This window comes from Fundulus heteroclitus, chromosome 1 (assembly GCF_011125445.2).
Source record: "Fundulus heteroclitus isolate FHET01 chromosome 1, MU-UCD_Fhet_4.1, whole genome shotgun sequence".
NCBI classification, from domain to species: Eukaryota; Metazoa; Chordata; class Actinopteri; order Cyprinodontiformes; family Fundulidae; genus Fundulus; species Fundulus heteroclitus.
Genome location: NC_046361.1, coordinates 33,111,776 through 33,130,480, shown reverse-complemented (window position 1 = coordinate 33,130,480; position 18,705 = coordinate 33,111,776). Strand labels below are relative to the sequence as shown.

General features: G+C 38.2%; 2 protein-coding genes across 2 annotated transcripts in view; one reads left to right on the top strand and one right to left on the bottom strand.

Annotated features, from left to right (window-relative positions):
• Positions 1-1,539: 1,539 nt before the first annotated feature.
• slc48a1a (solute carrier family 48 member 1a) lies at positions 1,540-7,556 on the bottom strand. The gene is made up of 3 exons (XM_012875609.3): positions 6,979-7,556; positions 4,335-4,502; positions 1,540-4,229 (listed from the first exon to the last, which is right to left on the bottom strand). The coding sequence occupies exons 1-3, from the start codon at positions 7,106-7,108 to the stop codon at positions 4,093-4,095; spliced, it is 435 nt and encodes a 144-aa protein (XP_012731063.1). The 5' UTR covers positions 7,109-7,556; the 3' UTR covers positions 1,540-4,092.
• A 3,904-nt stretch (positions 7,557-11,460) lies between these two features.
• The window catches only part of rapgef3 (Rap guanine nucleotide exchange factor (GEF) 3), a 37,467-nt gene continuing 30,222 nt past the window's right edge, over positions 11,461-18,705 (top strand). The window contains exons 1-2 of the mRNA XM_012875534.3: positions 11,461-11,547; positions 18,093-18,178. Of these exons, the coding sequence (XP_012730988.2) occupies positions 18,116-18,178 (63 nt within the window). The 5' untranslated portion in view covers positions 11,461-11,547; positions 18,093-18,115. The remainder of the gene's footprint in view (positions 11,548-18,092; positions 18,179-18,705) is intronic.

Below are 18,705 nucleotides of genomic sequence, written 5' to 3'. Positions count from 1 at the left end.
ATGAAATGATCAAGGTTATCAAACTCTACAAGGGGCAGTGTCCCGCAGTTTTTAGATGTGTCAATGCTCGAAAACACCTGATTCATTTAATTTGCTCAAAGGTAGGCTTCATTAGGCCAGACTGCATGGTGAGGTAGTTTCGACATTTGATTCATAGGTAAAAGTTGCTGATCACCAAAGTTTGAGACTCCCGGTTTAGATGAAAGCTTGGCCAGATGTTAGTGACAATCCCAACTGCTTAAGTAAAAGGCTAATGGAGTGGAAATCTCATCTGAAAGAAGCCTTTTGGGTGAGAGGCGAAACATCTTCAACTAACAGGAGAACCCCATTTGGCTTCTACTTAACTTAGGATCACCATGTCCTGAACATGTAAGAACCTACACCAGCATGATCTCACCCCGCCTCACCTCTCTGAGCTATACTTCATCCCTGCTTACCTCGTCCACCCCTCCGGTCGGCCGAACAGCAGATCCTGTGGGCGTTCAGGTCTAGTGGGAAGCCCAGAGGTGGAGCGCTTTAATAATAAAATAGCTAATAGTGTATTTTAGAAAGACCCAGTCAAAGTTCTGATCAGTGGAAAGACTTAAAAAAAGTGTTCTTCACAGGCAGTGTAAAAGTCAAACAATCCTGAGATTTAGCCATTTTGAAAAAAAAAAAAAAAGCAATGGCCAAATAAAATCTGTAGATTTTAGCTCTGTTAGACAAATATGGCAAAAATGTAGCTGTAGCTGCAGTTTTAAGGTGGTTCTATGCCACAAAATGTAAAGATTAATTTTTAGTCCCACAGAGGGGAAACTTTGTCTCTGCATTTAACCCGTCCCTCTGGGAGCAGTGGGCCGCCTACACTGAGTGGCGCCCAGGGAGCAATCGGCGGCTAATGGTCTTGCTCAGGGTGGCAGTCTGTAGGGATCTTAGCCGGGTTCTTTCAACCTTCACAGAACGCAAGCGCACTGCTCCAACATCTAGACCAACACTTTTCTAACACTCAGCTACAGGAGGGCTAAACATAAATGCACACCACAGGATTTTGGTTTTTGAAAACCACAATAATGTGTTACTTCTATTTAAAAAAATAATTTGTAGTCATAGCATTACAAAAGAGTCTCTTCCCAAACTCACCAAGTCTGCAGCATTAAAACTCCAAAAAGTACAAAGGAGGCACAAAATGTTTGGTTTAAAAGGAGCCTTGACTTCCCATTCTAGACCGCATGTCTAGAAAATTCAGTCCCACAGCCTGAAAGACTCATTTATGATCAGTGGAATAAAAAGGTCATCAAAAAAAAAAGAAAAATCTTGAATTTTTAATTATGATCTATAATTGAAAAGCCTATTCCAACGCTTCAAATATCAGAGCACCCACTATTCATTACTGAAGGGACAGTAGCCTGAAAATAAAACGGTCTACAGTAAAGTTACTCCTATACAGTAAAGTGTGCGTGAATATTTTTGGCTGAATTTGTCACTCGCTGGAGCAACTCTTGAACGGAGCGACAGGCGTCAGGCGTTAACATAACATTATGAAACTGAGCTGAATCAGTCTGCTGCTAAATCTTTGCTTTATTAATGAAGACTTGACATGACAGAAACAACAATAGATGCATCTTTAATACGTTTGGTTTGTACTTGTAGTTTTTCCTCACATGCAACCACCGACAAAAATACTGTACATGTTTCATGATTTAAAAAAAAAAAAAAAAAAAAGTTAGACACGAACAACAGATGAAACCAATAACCAGGACTGGTTTAACTGCAGGAGTGAAATCAAACTGACAGAAAGTTGAATGTTACATATAGTGGGTTTTATTACGGTTGAGGGGTGAGACAGAAATGACAGCCTGTGTGCAAAACAAGAGCGTGGACGTCGTTGACTAAAGTGCAATTCTGCGTCGAATCCATTTGTGTTTTCTTCAAAACAGGAATGTTAAAGAGTATCAGAAAGTGTTTTCAGTGAAAACACGTCTCCACCTTGTGGTGCAAATAGAGAAACGCACACTTTGCAGGAGAATCCTTTCTTAAAGCGCGGTAGAAGAAGACACGTTACAGCATCCCGTATTAATGGCATTAGTAATCCGACCACGTTAACATTTGTCAGAGGAATAAAGCTTGAAATTAGAGCGCCTGTACTTCAAAGAGTGCCTTTTTTAAAAAGGATGCAGGGAAGCTGATAAGGACGTCACAGCAATCGATAGGACTGAATATTAACTGTGACGTTCTAAAGGAGCGTGATAACCAAATAATAATAACATAAAATAAAATAAAAAACACTGCAGGAGCTCTGAATGTTGGATAGTAACGAGAAGTGGAGTGGCTTAGAGTTGTGACTAAAAATAAAACACGATACGAATGCAAAGTGTACGTGGACATTTCGTCAGGGAGAAGCTACGTCGCACATTTCCTAACAGCAATGTAGAAAATAATTCAAAGTAATTTCAGGACAACTGAAATCGAGGAACTACGAAGCCAAAAATGCCCCCTTCTCACATGCAAGTGTTTTGTTGCGCAATGCATTGGTGGAGTCGTTGCGAAAGGCCTCCTCAGACACATTTTCTGCTTTATGGTCAGGTCTATTTTTTTTTCTTTTAAACTGTAGTGATACTGTAGCTCAAAACTAACCTTCAATGAAAAACATGAGCATTTCATTAACAGCAGGGGGGAAAAAGAGGTATCGACTACATCCGTGTATTTCTCAGCCAATATATTTTTGACACACCTAATGATGTGCAATTCATATGCAGTGGAACGGCACAAAAACGTAGCAGAATATACTCATCAACCAAGCCAGTTTCATTCATCAACGCCACAGTACTGCTAAAAAGTACCCAGCTGTAGCATGAAATGGGATTTTTGGAACGTAAAGGCAGCTTTTACAACAGAATCTCTTGGATCAAAAAGAAGGAAATAAAGTTTGACCGGTAGCGATCCCAACCGCGCCATCAGTCTTAAGGGTTAGCCATCAGTTAGTGTTTAGCATTATTATAGGAGAAATAATCATTTCCTGATATCAATAAATCCATCCCTAACGCGGTAGAGGCAGACCTCCTGTGACTGAAGGAGGGAGGACTAGAGATCCTTGATAAGAATCTGAACAGTCCCACAAACTCCTGGTCGTATTCACAGAAAGGAAGAGAAAGCCGAGAACATGGCCAGAAAACATACCTGTTGCAACTAGTGGAAAAATATTTTAAAAATAATAAAATAAATCAATGAACTTAACAGGTTTCTCCATACTGGAGATATCTGGAAGTTTCCATTGCTAAAAAAAAAAAAAGTGCGAAACAGAAATTTCAGGAAGCGACCGCAACACTTCTCTGTGCCATTCCACTTTACTCCATACAACGTATGGAAAAAAACGTTTTAAATGATTCATTTGTGTTGGTTTATCACTTAGGTTGCTATCAGTGTCAAGAATGCATTTCATGTCAACAGAATATTGATGGAGAAAAACACTGACATAGATAATACTCGTTTTGCCCACTCTAAACTATTAAATGTTCAACCGCTAATTTCAGCAAATTAGCTTTTTTTTTTTCTTTCTTCTTCTTTTGGTACGGAAACTAATTCAACATCAGCGGCACACACACGTCTAAACATCTGCTGTCATGACACCCATGGATGATCAGAAACCAGCATTAGGTGGCGATTTCCTTAGCTGCACCTCCAGAAGTCACCATCAACCGGCCAGACGCGGGCTTTCCGGTCGTTTTGGTTTCCGAGGATCTCTTCGTGTTAAACTACGGATTCACGACACCACCACGGTGGGCGCTTCCTTACGCACAAGTTGTTTTTAGAATGAAACGTTCCAGGGATAAAATCTCCTCTTCGTTTCCAGCAGTCTGTCTGCACAAACACCACCCCCCCTTCAGCTAGAACCCGTGGTTAGGTAGAACCGCTTACAAGAGGAGGAAAAGAGCTCGTCAAGTGAGTGCAACAAGCGCATCTCTGTGTGGTAAAAGTCACATGGCCTCCATATCAGCCACGTTTGCTTTTCATCCAAAAGCTCAGAGTCCAGCTCGTGCTGGCATTCCTAAATCCTTCAAACTTTCACTGAAGTCTAAAAAAAAAAAAAAAAGAAACCCCAAAAAATCCTCCTGGCTAAAAGTCGCTGAGGATGCTGATGTCGGCAAACTCCTGGCGGTATCTGTAAGAGTACAAGGCCAACAGGAAGGACCATTTGAGCGTCAGGAAGCTCCACACGCTGGACAGGTAGAGGGTCCGCGGGTCAGTCAGAGCTGCGGGGCAGAAACGTCGCAAAGCTTTATACACTTTTTACAACTCAGAAACGGAATAGCTGTGAAAGCTTTTTAAAATATACGACACCAAAGGAAGAGGCTTACATTGTTTCTGTGTGATGGCCAGACTCAGGAAGGTGAAGAAGGCAGCCACAGCCAGAACGGAGAAGAGCACACCGACGACGATGAAGAACTTGAGGCCCTTGAGCCAGGTGCGCCAGTAGTCCTGCAGGTACATGATGTGTGTGACCAGAACCCAGAGCGCCAGAACGCCTGTCAGAAGTAAACACACCCTGGTTACATTATTTAGAAACAAGTGCATCAAATGAATACGGGCAACAGAAGCGTCGAAAAGTTATCATTAACAAATGTTTGATCATTGACGTCACTTCGCTTATATTCTTACATTTTCCCTATGTTTTATTTTGTTTCTACATTTTATATTTTTCCTACATTTTAATCATGAAAAACACTTTTCATTGTCTTTGTACTGAAATGTGCTATATGAATAAATTTGCCTCGCCTTGCCTTCTATACCCATTACTGAGCACTGGTGGTCAGCTCACTGAAAAAAAAGCTACTACACTTTTATGTTGCTGAAAAAAAGACAAATTCGGCCATTTGGAAAATATTTCTGCGAGCAAAAAAACTGACAGCCATGAGTGGAAACTAAAGAAGAGTCGCCCATCCCGCTTATTACAGTAACTGTTTTTAAAACTAAAGTTGACAAGTTACAAGTTCTGATCAGATTTTAACTTGAGAGCGAAACTAAACTTAGTAAAGCTTAATTTAAATGTTTTTTCACAACTAGATAGATAGATAGATAGATAGATAGATAGATAGATAGATAGATAGATAGATAGATAGATAGATAGATAGATAGATAGATAGATATTACACATAGCATCAATGAGGACTATTACATGTTATTTTCCTGTTTTAAATACAAGCAAGTAGATCATATTTTACATCTACTATAAACGTTTGTGTAAATACTAGAGTAAAAAAAATGGCTTTTTGAAAACCAATACTTGCTGGTTATTATATTCCACGTCATAAATTCATATTTTGAATGTCAAGAAGTGTATCCAGCTTGTGGGATAGACTCTCTAAAGCGGATGACCTCACCTAACGCAAATTATAGCGCACAAAATCTCGTGTTGGCCCAAGCCTACGTTCGTTCTGCACTGAAATGAGACATCTGGACACAACGTCTGCAGCATTTATGCTCCATGAGGCCTGTCCTCCAAAGCAGCACTATTCTCCTAGACTCTAGAGGGCAGCGCTGCACTCCTACGCCAAACGTACTACACCCAGTGATCTCTATTTATTGACTAGTTTGCTGGTTTGCCCGAAAAACTGAAGTCACTGGCCGCCATCTTGCTACTCCCTACTCTCACAGAAGCCCATAGGATATGGTTGCAACAACAAGCAGTTTTCTGGCTGAGTGAAAACGTTTCACAGGTAATTTTACAGTCAGTGCATGTACTAAAACTATCAAGTACTGGGAAATAATGTGCTGAAATATTTTGCACGTTATTTTATTTATTTATATATACACACAACATGCAAAATATTTCAGCACATGACTTTCTCAGTACTTGATAGCATTTGAAATTTTAACGGTCTTAAGCCCCCCTGAACATGTGAAAATCATCATTGTTCGATGCTGTAGCGCACGTATTCCCTAATTACTGGAGGAAAATAGTGGGTACCAATATGGCGGCTGGTGGCTTCACAGCGACGTGTATTATACACGGCCAATGCTGCGCAATCCAGTGAATAAATAGAGATCAGTGACTGCACTCCATTACAAGTAAAAGTAGAAAACTTGTTTTCAACATTTGAGCCTCTTTCTTTCTTCCAAGAGTGATGGTGATTTCTCTCCAGGAATTGTTAATATGTTGATCCCGGTGATCTTTACGGGGCCGAATCATAAAGTTGTCTACATTTACCGACCTTCGCCAGAAGCAGCTCTTGCTTATCCGACACGTTTTTCCGCACTTGGACTGTTCGCATAGTTAGGAATTTTCCTAGGTGCGTGGAGCGGAAAGTTTTGGCCATGCGGAGGAGCGTGGGAGCCAAAATGACGTAATACGGCCGAGTGGACTTCGGACGCGTCAAGCATAAACCAGGCTTTAGGCCTCAAAGTTAGCAGCAGGATTTAGCTAAGAGTCCACAGGCCAAAACATAAACCTGAACCAAAATAAATGTATATAAGGTGCAACACAAAGTTTTTAAATAAATTCTATGGAATAAAGTAAATTTTACAGAGGGATTAGAACAATTTGATCAATTATTTATCTGAGTGAGTTATGAAAACACTTTTGTTTTGTTTAGAGAACCTGTTGGGACAAATTAACCAATGACTATACAAAAGAGCATTTATAACAAAAAAAGTGGCTTGTAGAAATGTTGCTTGTAAAAGAAAACATTTTTATTTCCAACTTTGTCTTAAAACATGGGCCCCCGACTAAAATTCTGCTGCTTTGGGCCCCAAACCACAGTGAGCCGGCTCTGGATATCCTCATATTGACTAAATTGTCCAGTGAAAATGTGACATACCTAAAGCCACTTACACACACGGTAGTCTTGTCTTTAAACTGTTATTACAGTGACGGACATAACAGCATTTTACGCCCAGAAAGCGGCCGTCAGGATCACACAGCCTTGATTAAAGGGACGACGACAACAACAAATGCATCAGCATATAGTCCGTGATAATAGTAATTATGGTGCATTTACGTACCCGACAGGCCTCCCATGGCCGCCGTCCATGGCTGTTTATAGGCGATATTCCAGACCAGGAAGGCTGAAAATCCTACCAGAGTACCGAAGGTAGCATAGCCTATGCTAATGTGTATCCTGCTGATTCCCATTGTAAAATAAAGCTAACAATGCTACCAACAGATCTGCGCCGTCGAGCGAGATTTCCCCCCCAAAAATAAAAAGAACACAAATTTTTTGTGCAAAACAGAGAGGGACAGATCCGGTGTTTTGGCTCTGACCTACATCAACAGCTTACCGCCATGTTATGTAATACCCTCAGCAACAGGAAAACGGCGAGATAGAAATCCCCCCTCGGCTCACAGCCCGGAGAACAGCGGGGTTTTAAAGACAGACACCTGGAAACAGCCCAATATGTCTGAAGCAAACAAACGGCGACATGAAAATCTTAATAAATCAGCCAACGAGCGCCATGAAACAGACTAGAACTATTCTTGCATGGTTAATTAATCAGTAAGTTCAACCCCCCTCACTTAAATAACACAGTGCTGAAAACATATGTTCCGCTGGAATGTTGTTATGAGTGACCCATCTCTCCCTTTCTGAACATCTTTGCACTTCTGAATTTGTCGGCTCGGCTTCATGCTGCCTCTAGTGGAGGAAAGTGAATTGCAATTTTATCAAGTTGAATGACGCAATTATCTTTTTTATGGCACTTCAGATTAATTTTAATTTATGCGTTCGTTCTAAGGTTGTTGTTGTTGGGTTATTTTTACCTGTGTCTGTTTCTCTTATATAGAACGGATGTTTTTAAATCCCTTGAGGTGTATTTTATTTGTTTTTGATATTTTCTTTCTTTCTTTCTTTCTTTCTTTCTTTCTTTCTTTCTTTCTTTCTTTCTTTCTTTCTTTCTTTCTTTCTTTCTTTCTTTCAATTAAAATCTATACTAATAATAACATATATTTTTATTATTATTATTATTTTTTTTTTTTTTAAAGGTTGTTATAGTAGTAGTAGTAGTAGTAGTATACACAGCTGAACATCAAGGATATGTAATTGGTAAATTATTAATAATGATATTCTCAAGCGGATGCAAAGTCAAAATGTTGTGAAAAATACGCCTTTACTTCCTCTAGTGCGGGACCTAAGTGACCCCAGAATATTTCAAAGGCAGTTTTTAAATTAACTGATGATTTGCAGACATGGTATTTTGAGTTTATTGATAAGTTCAGGCCCATTTTCATTGTGATGTGTCAGGATTTTGGTACAAACAACCATTAGGAAACTAGAAAACCCTGATGCAGTAGTTTGCTGGTGAAGATTCTCAGTCATCCAGGTCATGGTCATTCCAAAAAAAGTAAAAAACAAAGCAACTGGACTTGTTTTTCGTAGTTGAAGATATTTTGCTTCCTCTCCAGGAAGCTTTCTCAATTGAAAAAGTCTGGAGTAATGTGGAGTAACAAGCTTTATACTACTGCCTAACAAAGGCCTCGTAGTGGCTTGGATAACATGCAAATTCAACCGAAACAGGTCCACCCCCTTAGTAATGGACGGTCGTTAAAGCCATTAAACCAGCAGATTGAACCAAAACTGGTCCACTCCTCTGTAACGAGGAGTTGTTAGGGTTCTTCCAAAAACGTAAAAAACAAAGCAACTGGACTTGTTTTTCGTGGTTGAAGACGTTTCGCTTCCTCTCTAGGAAGCTTTCTTAATTCAAAAAGTCTGGAGTAATGTGGAGTAACAAGCTTTATACTACTGCCAAACAAAGGCCTTGTAATGGCTTAGACAACATGCAAATTCAACCGAAACAGGTCCACTCCCTTAGTAATGGGGTGGACCTAAGTAATGGGGACCTTAGTAATGGAGTGTATCTTAGTAATAACAACCCTAATGACCTAACAAGTTGTTAAGGTTGTTATTAGCCTCTCTTAAGGAGCGATGTTTTGATCACTCGTTTGAGGGTGAGAATTGAGGTGATGAATAGCTGGAATTAGTCCTATAGCTGTATTGTACGTTTTTGAGAGTTGGAACCTAAGGATGCAGTAGGGATGCAGTAGTTCCACCTCTAAATCTAAACCTGGATCCAAAGCATATCAGATGTGTGAACAGCAAACGTTAAGTCCAAGCTCCAAACCCTTTGTGTGGCGTACTCCATTAATAGCATAATACACACACAGGGACCAGGGATGACTTTAAAGTTTTGGGTCATTTTTTGCTTTGACTAAATTTCTAGAATTTGTGTTTTGTTTAAGAGGAACTTAAAAAAAAATCTAAGTGATTGTTTTGGAAAGTCTTTATTTCTATTAAGATTATAAACAAGGCCTTCAAAATCTTGAAGATATGATAACTGATATTACAGCTACGAATTCTAACATCCATGCACTATAGATACGTATCTGGGTAAGGCAAAAATTTGACTGTAGTCCAGGGGCCCAAATCTTCCTAAATCTGGCCCTAGCAACTCTTAGAAAAAAAAAATTTGAATATTGTAATCTAGTTTGGCAAATCAAATACATTTCAATATTTGATTATGTGCTCACCTATGTGAAAGAAAGCAGGTCGCCAGTTGGCTGTTCTGGAGCAGACAGGTGTGTTGTAACACTATGCCAAGATGGAAAGACATCAGAAGCAGAATCAGCTTTAATCGTCAAGTTTGTTCACACAAACAAGGAATGTGACTTTGGTTCCACTTTGCACTCAGCAGAGACATTTTAGGTATAAATAAACAAATCATTTTGTAAATAAAACGCAACATGCTGTTTTTGCACAAACACCTATACCATATCAAGGAGGCCTGTGGTCTTTTTTATGTGTCCTGTCTGTCTGTGTAGCCCTAAGAATTGCTTTCTTAGTGACAAAGAGAGCCCACCACCACCACGTTGTTGCTTTTGCTATAGCGCTCCTCTTGATATGCAATAAACTGTATGGGACATTATTTTGGGATTATTTCAAATTCAATGGACACAGAAACAGAAAGGTGAAGAAATCGAGAAATGGTGACAAAAATAGAGAAGAGGAAACCGAGAGTACAAGATAACACCGTCGGAATCTGCTTCTACACCTGCGGAAAGAGATATGGAAAGAACAACAAAAGCAACAGAAAAAGTATCACAGGTACAAACCACCAATGCTTATGATAACATCACGGAAGAAATATGCAGTATTATTTAATTCAGGATGTAGTGATAGCCATAGCTAGTTATAAGGTTTATCTGTTTAGAAGTGTATCTGAAGCATTGAGGAAGCCTTACAGCAAATGACTAGTTCAATTAATTTCTTCTAAAGGTGGGTCAGTCAGCTATTACATCAGTTTCTACACACAGGCTTACATCTTTATTATTTATAAAATAATTCAATGGTGGGATTTGTTAGTGCTTTTTCTTTATTTTTGACATTAGATTTCACTAATTCTGTAAGTACCAGATGATTTTTATCATGCCCTGATGTGTAAAACTTTTATTGCATGTAGACTTAGACTTAGACTTAGACTTAGACAACTTTATTTGTCATTTTGTATGCACAAAGTGCGTACAGAACCAAATTTCATTTGCATACAGCTTGAAAAATCACAGTAAATTGCAGTAAATTTCAGGATAAAGGTGCAGCAGCGATTTATGTATTGAAATGTAAACAATGTAAACAATGCAGGGGAAATAGACAGTGTGCAATTTACGGTGTCCAGGTGAGTATTATTAAAACTATTATTAAAACTATAAGCTATTATTAAAACTATACGAATGTGGTACAGAGTCCATTTGTGGCTTCAGCAGTTCAGAGTGCTTTCTTTTTCTCCATAAAGGGCACAGACTACACAAGCATAGCATTATTTTAAATCTTCAACCAAAACATTAATAACATTGGTTATATTCATCCATCTTTAGAGAAAACATTTAGATTAAAATATGGCCTCAGCTGAATGGGAAGACGCATAAATAACTTTTAGCTTCTAGAAACAGTGTAATTCTTTGTCTGAGATGGTTGGCAGCAATAATAAAAGCACACAGACCTGAAATCTCGGTTTCTACACAAATGTTCAAAGTCTTCCTGTGGTTGTTTGCAGCCCGTCTGCAGTCAAAAGCATCGCAAAAGGAAACCACAATTCAGTTGCAGTTGTGAAGGGCATACTACGTTGTAAGTGTGTTTAAAATTGCCTTTGAATGTTCAAGTTAAACTGTTTTACTGTTTTTAAATGTTCTTTTTTGTTTCTACATTCTATCCCTACTTGCTTTTATTCCTATATTTTAATCATGTAAAGCACTTTGCATTGTCTCTGTACTGAATTGTGCTATATAAATAAATTTGCCTTGCCTTGCCTTGCCTTGCCTAAGTGAAAACAAATCTATGCCGCTGCCTTTTTTTCTGACAATGTGCTGTTCACACGCATGGCTCCGCATTCAGCTCATGCCCTGCGGCGCTCTCCTCATGACCAATCAGAGAGATACAGGAAACCGGGTACACTAACACTCCCCACGACTCGCACAGACGACCCAGACTGGGAAATCATCCCCGGACAGATGTTAGCAGCAGCGGCTGGAAAAAAAGGAAAGCAGGGAACAAGTGTACTGACGAGCCCTACAACTGAATAAATGTGGTAAGTCTATGATCATGGATGGCAACGATGCAACTGACGAAGCAATGCTTTATTCTAATTCGTTAGAAATAATTCAGATATTTATGTATGAAATGGGTTCATACGGTTCATCAGGTATAATACATACGCATGAGAGGATATTTGGTGTAATTTTTACCATGTGCACAAAAGTTTCTTTCATCGCTGCTCCAACATTTAAACAAAGCCAACCTTACTTTCATTATGACATATCAAATTTTTGTGGCCACCTTATCGTGATGAGTTAGTTTGAGGCCACCAACGAGGGACTGAGAAACACGTGGTAAATGTTAGAGCTTATGGGAAAGATTGTAAAGTGTTTTTATTCACTTTGATCCACTCCGTTTGTTTTAAATGTTTCCCTTATATTGGCTTCACATTCTGCATCAGTCCTCATCTGACCGCGAGGTCAAACAGATCAAATGTGTATTTCCCTGTGGCTGCTAAGTGGCAGGAGGGAGGAAGGAAAAGGTGGACGTGTGTCAGGGCATGTGTGTGTGTGTGTGTGTGTGTGTGTGTGTGTGTGTGTGTGTGTGTGTGTGTGTGTGTGTGTGTGTGTGTGTGTCTGTGTGTGTCAACAAAGATAGTTGGCAAAGTACATTCCATGGGCGTTGATGTGGTGCAGGAAATCCCACTCCCATTCCCGAAGGATCTAAATAGAAACACCGCTCTCACAAAAATAAATAGAAAGAGAAGAGAGAAATAGACATCGACTCGGATAACAGACAAAACAGTTTGCTTAATTTGAAGAAAGCAACTATAAATATCCAACACCTGAACCTGAAATTTCTATTATCATATAAAGTGTGAAAATGTATTTGCTGCCTCACAAATTTCTCCTACTTTTGCTTCTTCTTTTTCCCTTTTCTTTTTTTTTCTTTTTTTTTGGAGGAGTCCCAAATAAAAGTTTCAGATTGTCAAACTAATTTTAATATCAGACAAAGGTCAGAATCAGCTTTATTCGCCAGGTTTGTGGGTAGAAACAAGGAATTTGACTTCAGATTCCAACACAGGTTTAATGTAATGTTTTCATTTATTAAGAGTAAGGAGCTATCCAAACCAGCCTGGCCCTTTCTGAAAAATCTAAACCCAGGTCCCTTTTTAAATCAGGAATAACTTTGATTACTCACATTTTTAGAAAACTGAGTTCAGTGTCAATATCAACATTTAGGCCCGTAGAATCAGGAAATCACCTGTTTAGAACCTGTATGACAACAGGAAGTAGGCTAAAATATCTCACAACGCAAAATATCAAGCCCCTGTCAAAGCAAAGAGTAAGAACAGGTGGTAAACAATGTCACTGAGATCTGTCACTGAGATCTCCAGTGAACCACAGTGAGATAAATGCACAGAAAGATAAAACGTTAAACAGTAAACCTTCCCAGGAGTGGCCAGCTCACCAAAATGACTCCAAGAGGAAGTCAGAATAGAATTCAGAATGACGTCTAAAGCACTGCAGACCTCATCTGCCTGACTTAAGGACAGTGATAATGATTCGGTAAAAAGAAAGAGACTGGGCAGAAAAGTCATCCACAGGAGAGTTCCAAGCAGAAACCACGAAGAACATCAATTTATGTCTCACATTTGCCAAGCAACATCTTTACGATAACTAAGAATTTTGAAAATAAATATTCTCTGTGCACTGGAGAGACAACAGTGGTATTTTTTGCAAGGCGCAGGACACCATTATATCTGCCACCAAACTAAAAGAGCGGCCGGTGCACAAAAAAACGTAATGGTGATAGTTTGAAGGTGTGAGACTGCCTTGCTGCTACATGGCCTGTATGCATTACGATAACTGACAAAACCACAAATTCAGCTGAAAAGGGCTACGTATGACTGTGGTAGATTTAAACCTTAGATACTGTAGATTGAGCAAAGTATAAAATACTGTAAATTGAGCAAAGTCAATCATACAGGCTTCTAGGGACCTGACTTTTAGTTTGACCAGATGGAACGGTTAAAGTTAGTCATCCTGGATGAGACCCTCAGCTGTAGTATAAAAAGTGTGTTTTAATAATTTCTCTGAGCGTCAATGCCGATTCACTTAGACAAAACACGTAGTGCTATAGTAAACATTCTTCAAAAATGTTTTATATTAAAAAGAGCAGAAAAGAATTCACAGCATAAAACATTTCAGTGCACTTCCACACATCATTGGCAGTTTTAATAAGCATAAACTGGGAGTTTTTCCAATAAAGATCTGGTTTAAAAACGACTTTATCTCAAACATATTTGCCCTGGCTAAAACCTTTAAAATATCCTCTCTCCACATGTTCATGACCCGATGAGAATCACATTCAGGTGTCAATTTACACGCTTCAGTTTCTAAAGGAAGGTCTCTTTTGATATCTATGCAAACTGTACAGTAACTTGAAGATCTAAATTTATTGCACAGTATTTTAAACGACGGAGTGTTTGTGTGATGCACTCATGCAACTGCACAGTAATCCATATCATCTGTAAAGGGACAGCTATCTGAGTTTTTGACTCAAAAATGATCCCTATTTGTTGCTAAGAACTATTTGCACGTTTTAAGCCTGGACTGTTGTTGGTCAGTACAATCAACTGATTTAAAAAAAAAGAAAGCTGAAGAATGCACAGGCATGTTTGTCTGAAATTGCATTCGCCTGTTGTGTGTGTCTGTGTATTATCTGTAATCTGTGTGCAGTCTGGGCCGGAGTCAGTTTCATCAAAGACTTCATCATGGTAACCCAAAGTGACATTAAAGATTCTTGTTTCTTGGAAGAACTAAACTGTTTAGGCCTCGCCTTGAAGTAAATCATGACTTTATTTTTAAACAATAATGTTTGACAGTCAATGAACATTTGTGGATTTTCTTGTCCTTTGTTTTACTATCCATAAGGTAGCATCAGAGTAACAAATATTTTTTCTATCAGCAAGCTAGCAAAAGCAAAGAAATCTGATTTCACCAGATGAAGTGGCAGCTTTAGGCAGGCTAACTTTGTCGCCTATCTAAAATGGCAAATCTCTGATAACCTGCCTACATGAAGCACTATGATCATTCAACATAAGCAATGTTTAGATAATTCATTTTCCCAAAGGGCCACAGAATGTAGGGAAGGGCCACAAAAACAGGTATTCAAGAGAGGAATCAAGGAATTAGCCGGAGATTTGGATCATCGTCATTATCCATAGGTTGATTCTGATTGGCAGTTATAATATAGAGAAATCTGATGTATTTCTCCTGTGTAAATTTAATAAAACCAGGAACTCAAACTATGTTTATCTATATATAATGAATAAACCATCAGCATGCTTTTGCATGTTTCTTTTCTGTTTCATGAAATCTTTTAATAAAGGTTAGAGACCAGATCTAAGGTAAAACTGGAGATAATCTTGTTTCCTTCATATTAGTATCTTTCCTCGGAATGAAAAGTAAATGGAATCAGCCGGTCAGACCTAGCCGGAAATCAGAGATCACTATCAGACGCTCATTTAGCCAGGTTGTTGCATCTATAAATTTGATAATATACAGTAAATATGACTTTTTTATCTACTGCTGACATCAACAAACAGCTAATAAGAATTAGACCTATATGACTAAAAATAATAAACACCTTCATTTACAAATTGCATTTTGTGTTTACTTGTGTTGTCCTGACTACTGTTTAAATTGGTTTAATGTTCCGAAACACTTAAGTGTGACAAACATGCAAAGGAACAGGAAATGACGAAGGGGGCAAACACTTTTTCACACCACTGTATAAGTAATAAATAAAATCACGATCAAGTGCTAAGAAATATGTCATGGCTTCAGCTATGATATACTTGGTTACCTGAGAAGAGGCTGCACTACTCTCCACACCACAAGGCTGGTAGAACATAAATACAATTGGAGCTCATCTTCCCAAAAACACTGGGGCGTACGTCTTCAACATTAAATTTTATATATATATATATATATATATATATATATATATATATATATATATATATATATATATATATATATATATATATTTTTTTTTTTTTATTATTTTTTTTTATTTTATTTATTTATTTATTTTTATTATTATTTTTTTTTTTATCAAAAAAGCCCATTTGGATTTGCGTATAGAAATAACACAAAACACTAGAGGATCTGACAAAGCAGTCACATTTAGAAGGGAACTGGTATTAAAATTTGATGATTGGAAACGTTAAAGTTAGAAGAAAAAACAAAAATAAAATACGCAGGGAGGAATCACATTTATAAAGCACCACACCGTATGTTTAACTCGCATGTGTAATTTGATGCCAAGAAAGAAATATGCATTCCTAAATATAAGAATATCTGTGAATATTCTACATTCACACAGTTTATCTGAGCTGTGAGAATTGTGAATTTCTCCAATGTGAGATCAATAAAGCCTATCTTATCTTATCTGAATGTTTGTGCAAAGCGCAAAACACCTGAGTTGTCAATAGAGGGCGCCATTTATTTTAAATGTCAGACCTGGGCTAAAGTGGCCTGCAAATCAAAGCATTCCAAAGTTTATGTTGCTAAATATCTCAGCAGATCAAAAGACAAAATTATATTTTCTTTCTGCGACAGAGTAAAGTCTTCATATCTGCCACAGAGCCAGAAGGCATTTAAGAACATTTTCTGTTTTTTTTCATCTGTGCATTCTAATATTATCACCATCAAGTACAGCTTAGCCTCCTGTAAGGTTATTTGCGTCTTTCAGAGTGGTGCAGACCTTTTCTGGTCAACGAGAAAACAGGCATGAGTCACTTAAAACAGCCTTATTTCTGTAACGTATGAGCTGCTCAGAAGTCCGTCTAGACAGTGTAATAACATCAAATTGTGTGAATATGTCTTATCGAGCTCAGACACTATGTTCACCATTATAAGAATGGTTCCCTATATTGTAAGCATACATAATGTGGAATCAGAGATCTTCTGTGAGACATTTGGAAGGGACAGAAAAAGATGGGTTTAGTCACGGCACCGAGGCATTTTCAACAATAAAAGCTTCTCTGTTTGGTTTCAACCTTTGGCCTGTAAAGTTTTGAGGTAGCTGGAAATATAAACCTGGAAAAAAGGCACTTTTCCTTTCTTATCATTCGCAGGAAAACGTGCCTCATTGTGGATTTTAAAGCATGTAGTTTTCTGTGGTGCATTGGAAATAAAAAATGCTGTAAAACAAAGCAAAGTGACTTTGAAACGCTTTTAAATCCGCCACGCGCTAATGCAATAATGCTTGTGGAAAGAAAAAAACAAAATGCCGAGGTGAGCAACAGGTGCTGTGGGCTTTTTTTTAATAACATAAACAAAACAGGCTGTTAGAATATGCTGCCCTCCTACATCTATCCAGCTGGGGGAACGTGCAGACCCACGCACTCAAAGCTGGACAGAATGGATGTTCTTGTGACTGAGTGCCTTGTGGAAAACCTTGGCAAACTGACTATCTCTGAGGTCAGCACAGGAAGGGCAGCCCCGCTTTGGAACAATGGCAGGGATTTAAACAATTCTTGCATAACAGCCTGCAAGACAGAGATGGCTGTGATCCAGAGCAAGGAAAATTAAGTTACAGAAAGTGCTCCTTTTTGTACAACTTTGTAGACTCATACAGGTGCATCTCATTACACTAGAATTATCATCAAAAAGTTCATTTATTTCAATAATTCAGTTCAACAAGTGAAGCTTATGAGAGACATTTAAAAAATATATATGTTTGTTTTGATGATCAGGACTGACAGTTAATTAGAATTTGTTCTGTTATTTTATGGTCTGTGCAAGCATAACGAAGACTGCTGATTCGACAGATGTACGAAAGACATTATGCAACCTCCTCAAGGAGGGTAAACCATAAAAAGTAATTGGTAAAGAAGCTGGCTTTGAACAGAGTACAAGTGCTTTAACTGAAAGTTGAGTGGGAGGAAAACTTGTGGTTAAAATATGTGCAAAAGAAACAGATAATTATAGCCTTAAGGTAGAAATCATAAAGGGTGAAAATGCTGATTTTGGGGTTTTTTCAGCCGTATTTGGCACCTGTCCAGACTGCCAAAAGTACCAATGCCTGCTTCATTGACCAATATATCATTGTGCTTGATGGTCGCCAGCTGTGCCTGACTTAAATGCCATAGATATTCTATGGGGTACTGTCAGGAGAAAACTGGGACGCACTAAAGAATCAACCATGTAGATCAGTCAAAGTCTGAAGGTCCTAATAAAGCGACCTGTGCTTCCTTAACACCTCAGCAGAAATACAAGATAATGGGCTTCATGTCACGCTGCATCGATGCTGCAATTCATGCAAAAGGTCCTCAGCCAAGTAATAAGTGACATTTCTATAAGACAAAATCATTTTCTGATTTTTGGAGTAACTAAATATTGGGTTTCCATTAGCTCTAAGCCACTATCATCAAAATCAACAGCAATAAATGGCTGAAGCATACTCTGTGTAATAAATTCAATTGCATTATTGTATTACATTTTCATGATATGGCAATTTATTGCAACACAGTTGTGTCTGTAATGCTTGAAAATAATCATTACCCTGCGTTTTTCTGCTTTTCAGATATTGTGCAAGTTATCCTTTCCATGGAAAACTTGGTCGAGTCCTTCTGTTCGACGCCAAGACGGCGCACACCAGAAATTGGTGAAGTAAGTAACTAGGTTTAAAAGTAAAATACAAGCTTGGAGTTTAAAAAGAACATTATAATAATATATGAAATTATGTACGTTTAATAGCAAAAAGATGGGCAAATAATTTTGTTAAATTCCAATTAAATTAAAAATGTGCTGACAACTACATTAGCTGAATGCTAATTTGTTATTGATATATATTTTGTTCACCTGGTTTGTCTTCCATTATTAAAAATAAACTAATAAGAACTGGTTTGTGGTTAGGACATAAAGTGCTACACATAGAGTTCGGTAAACTATTTTAAACTTGACTGCATTGTTTGACAACTAGGATCAATTATGGAATGTATTGCTTGGAATCTTTCTGCGTGATTTTTTTTGTTTGTTTATTTTTTAATAAATATAAACCTTTATTTAACCAGGCAAAATTCCCATTGAGATCAAGACCTCTTTCACAGGGGTAACCTGGCAGCAACACACATCATAGCGGACAAAACAAATAGAACAAAAAAAAAAAAAAAACATTGACAACATCAAATATGAAT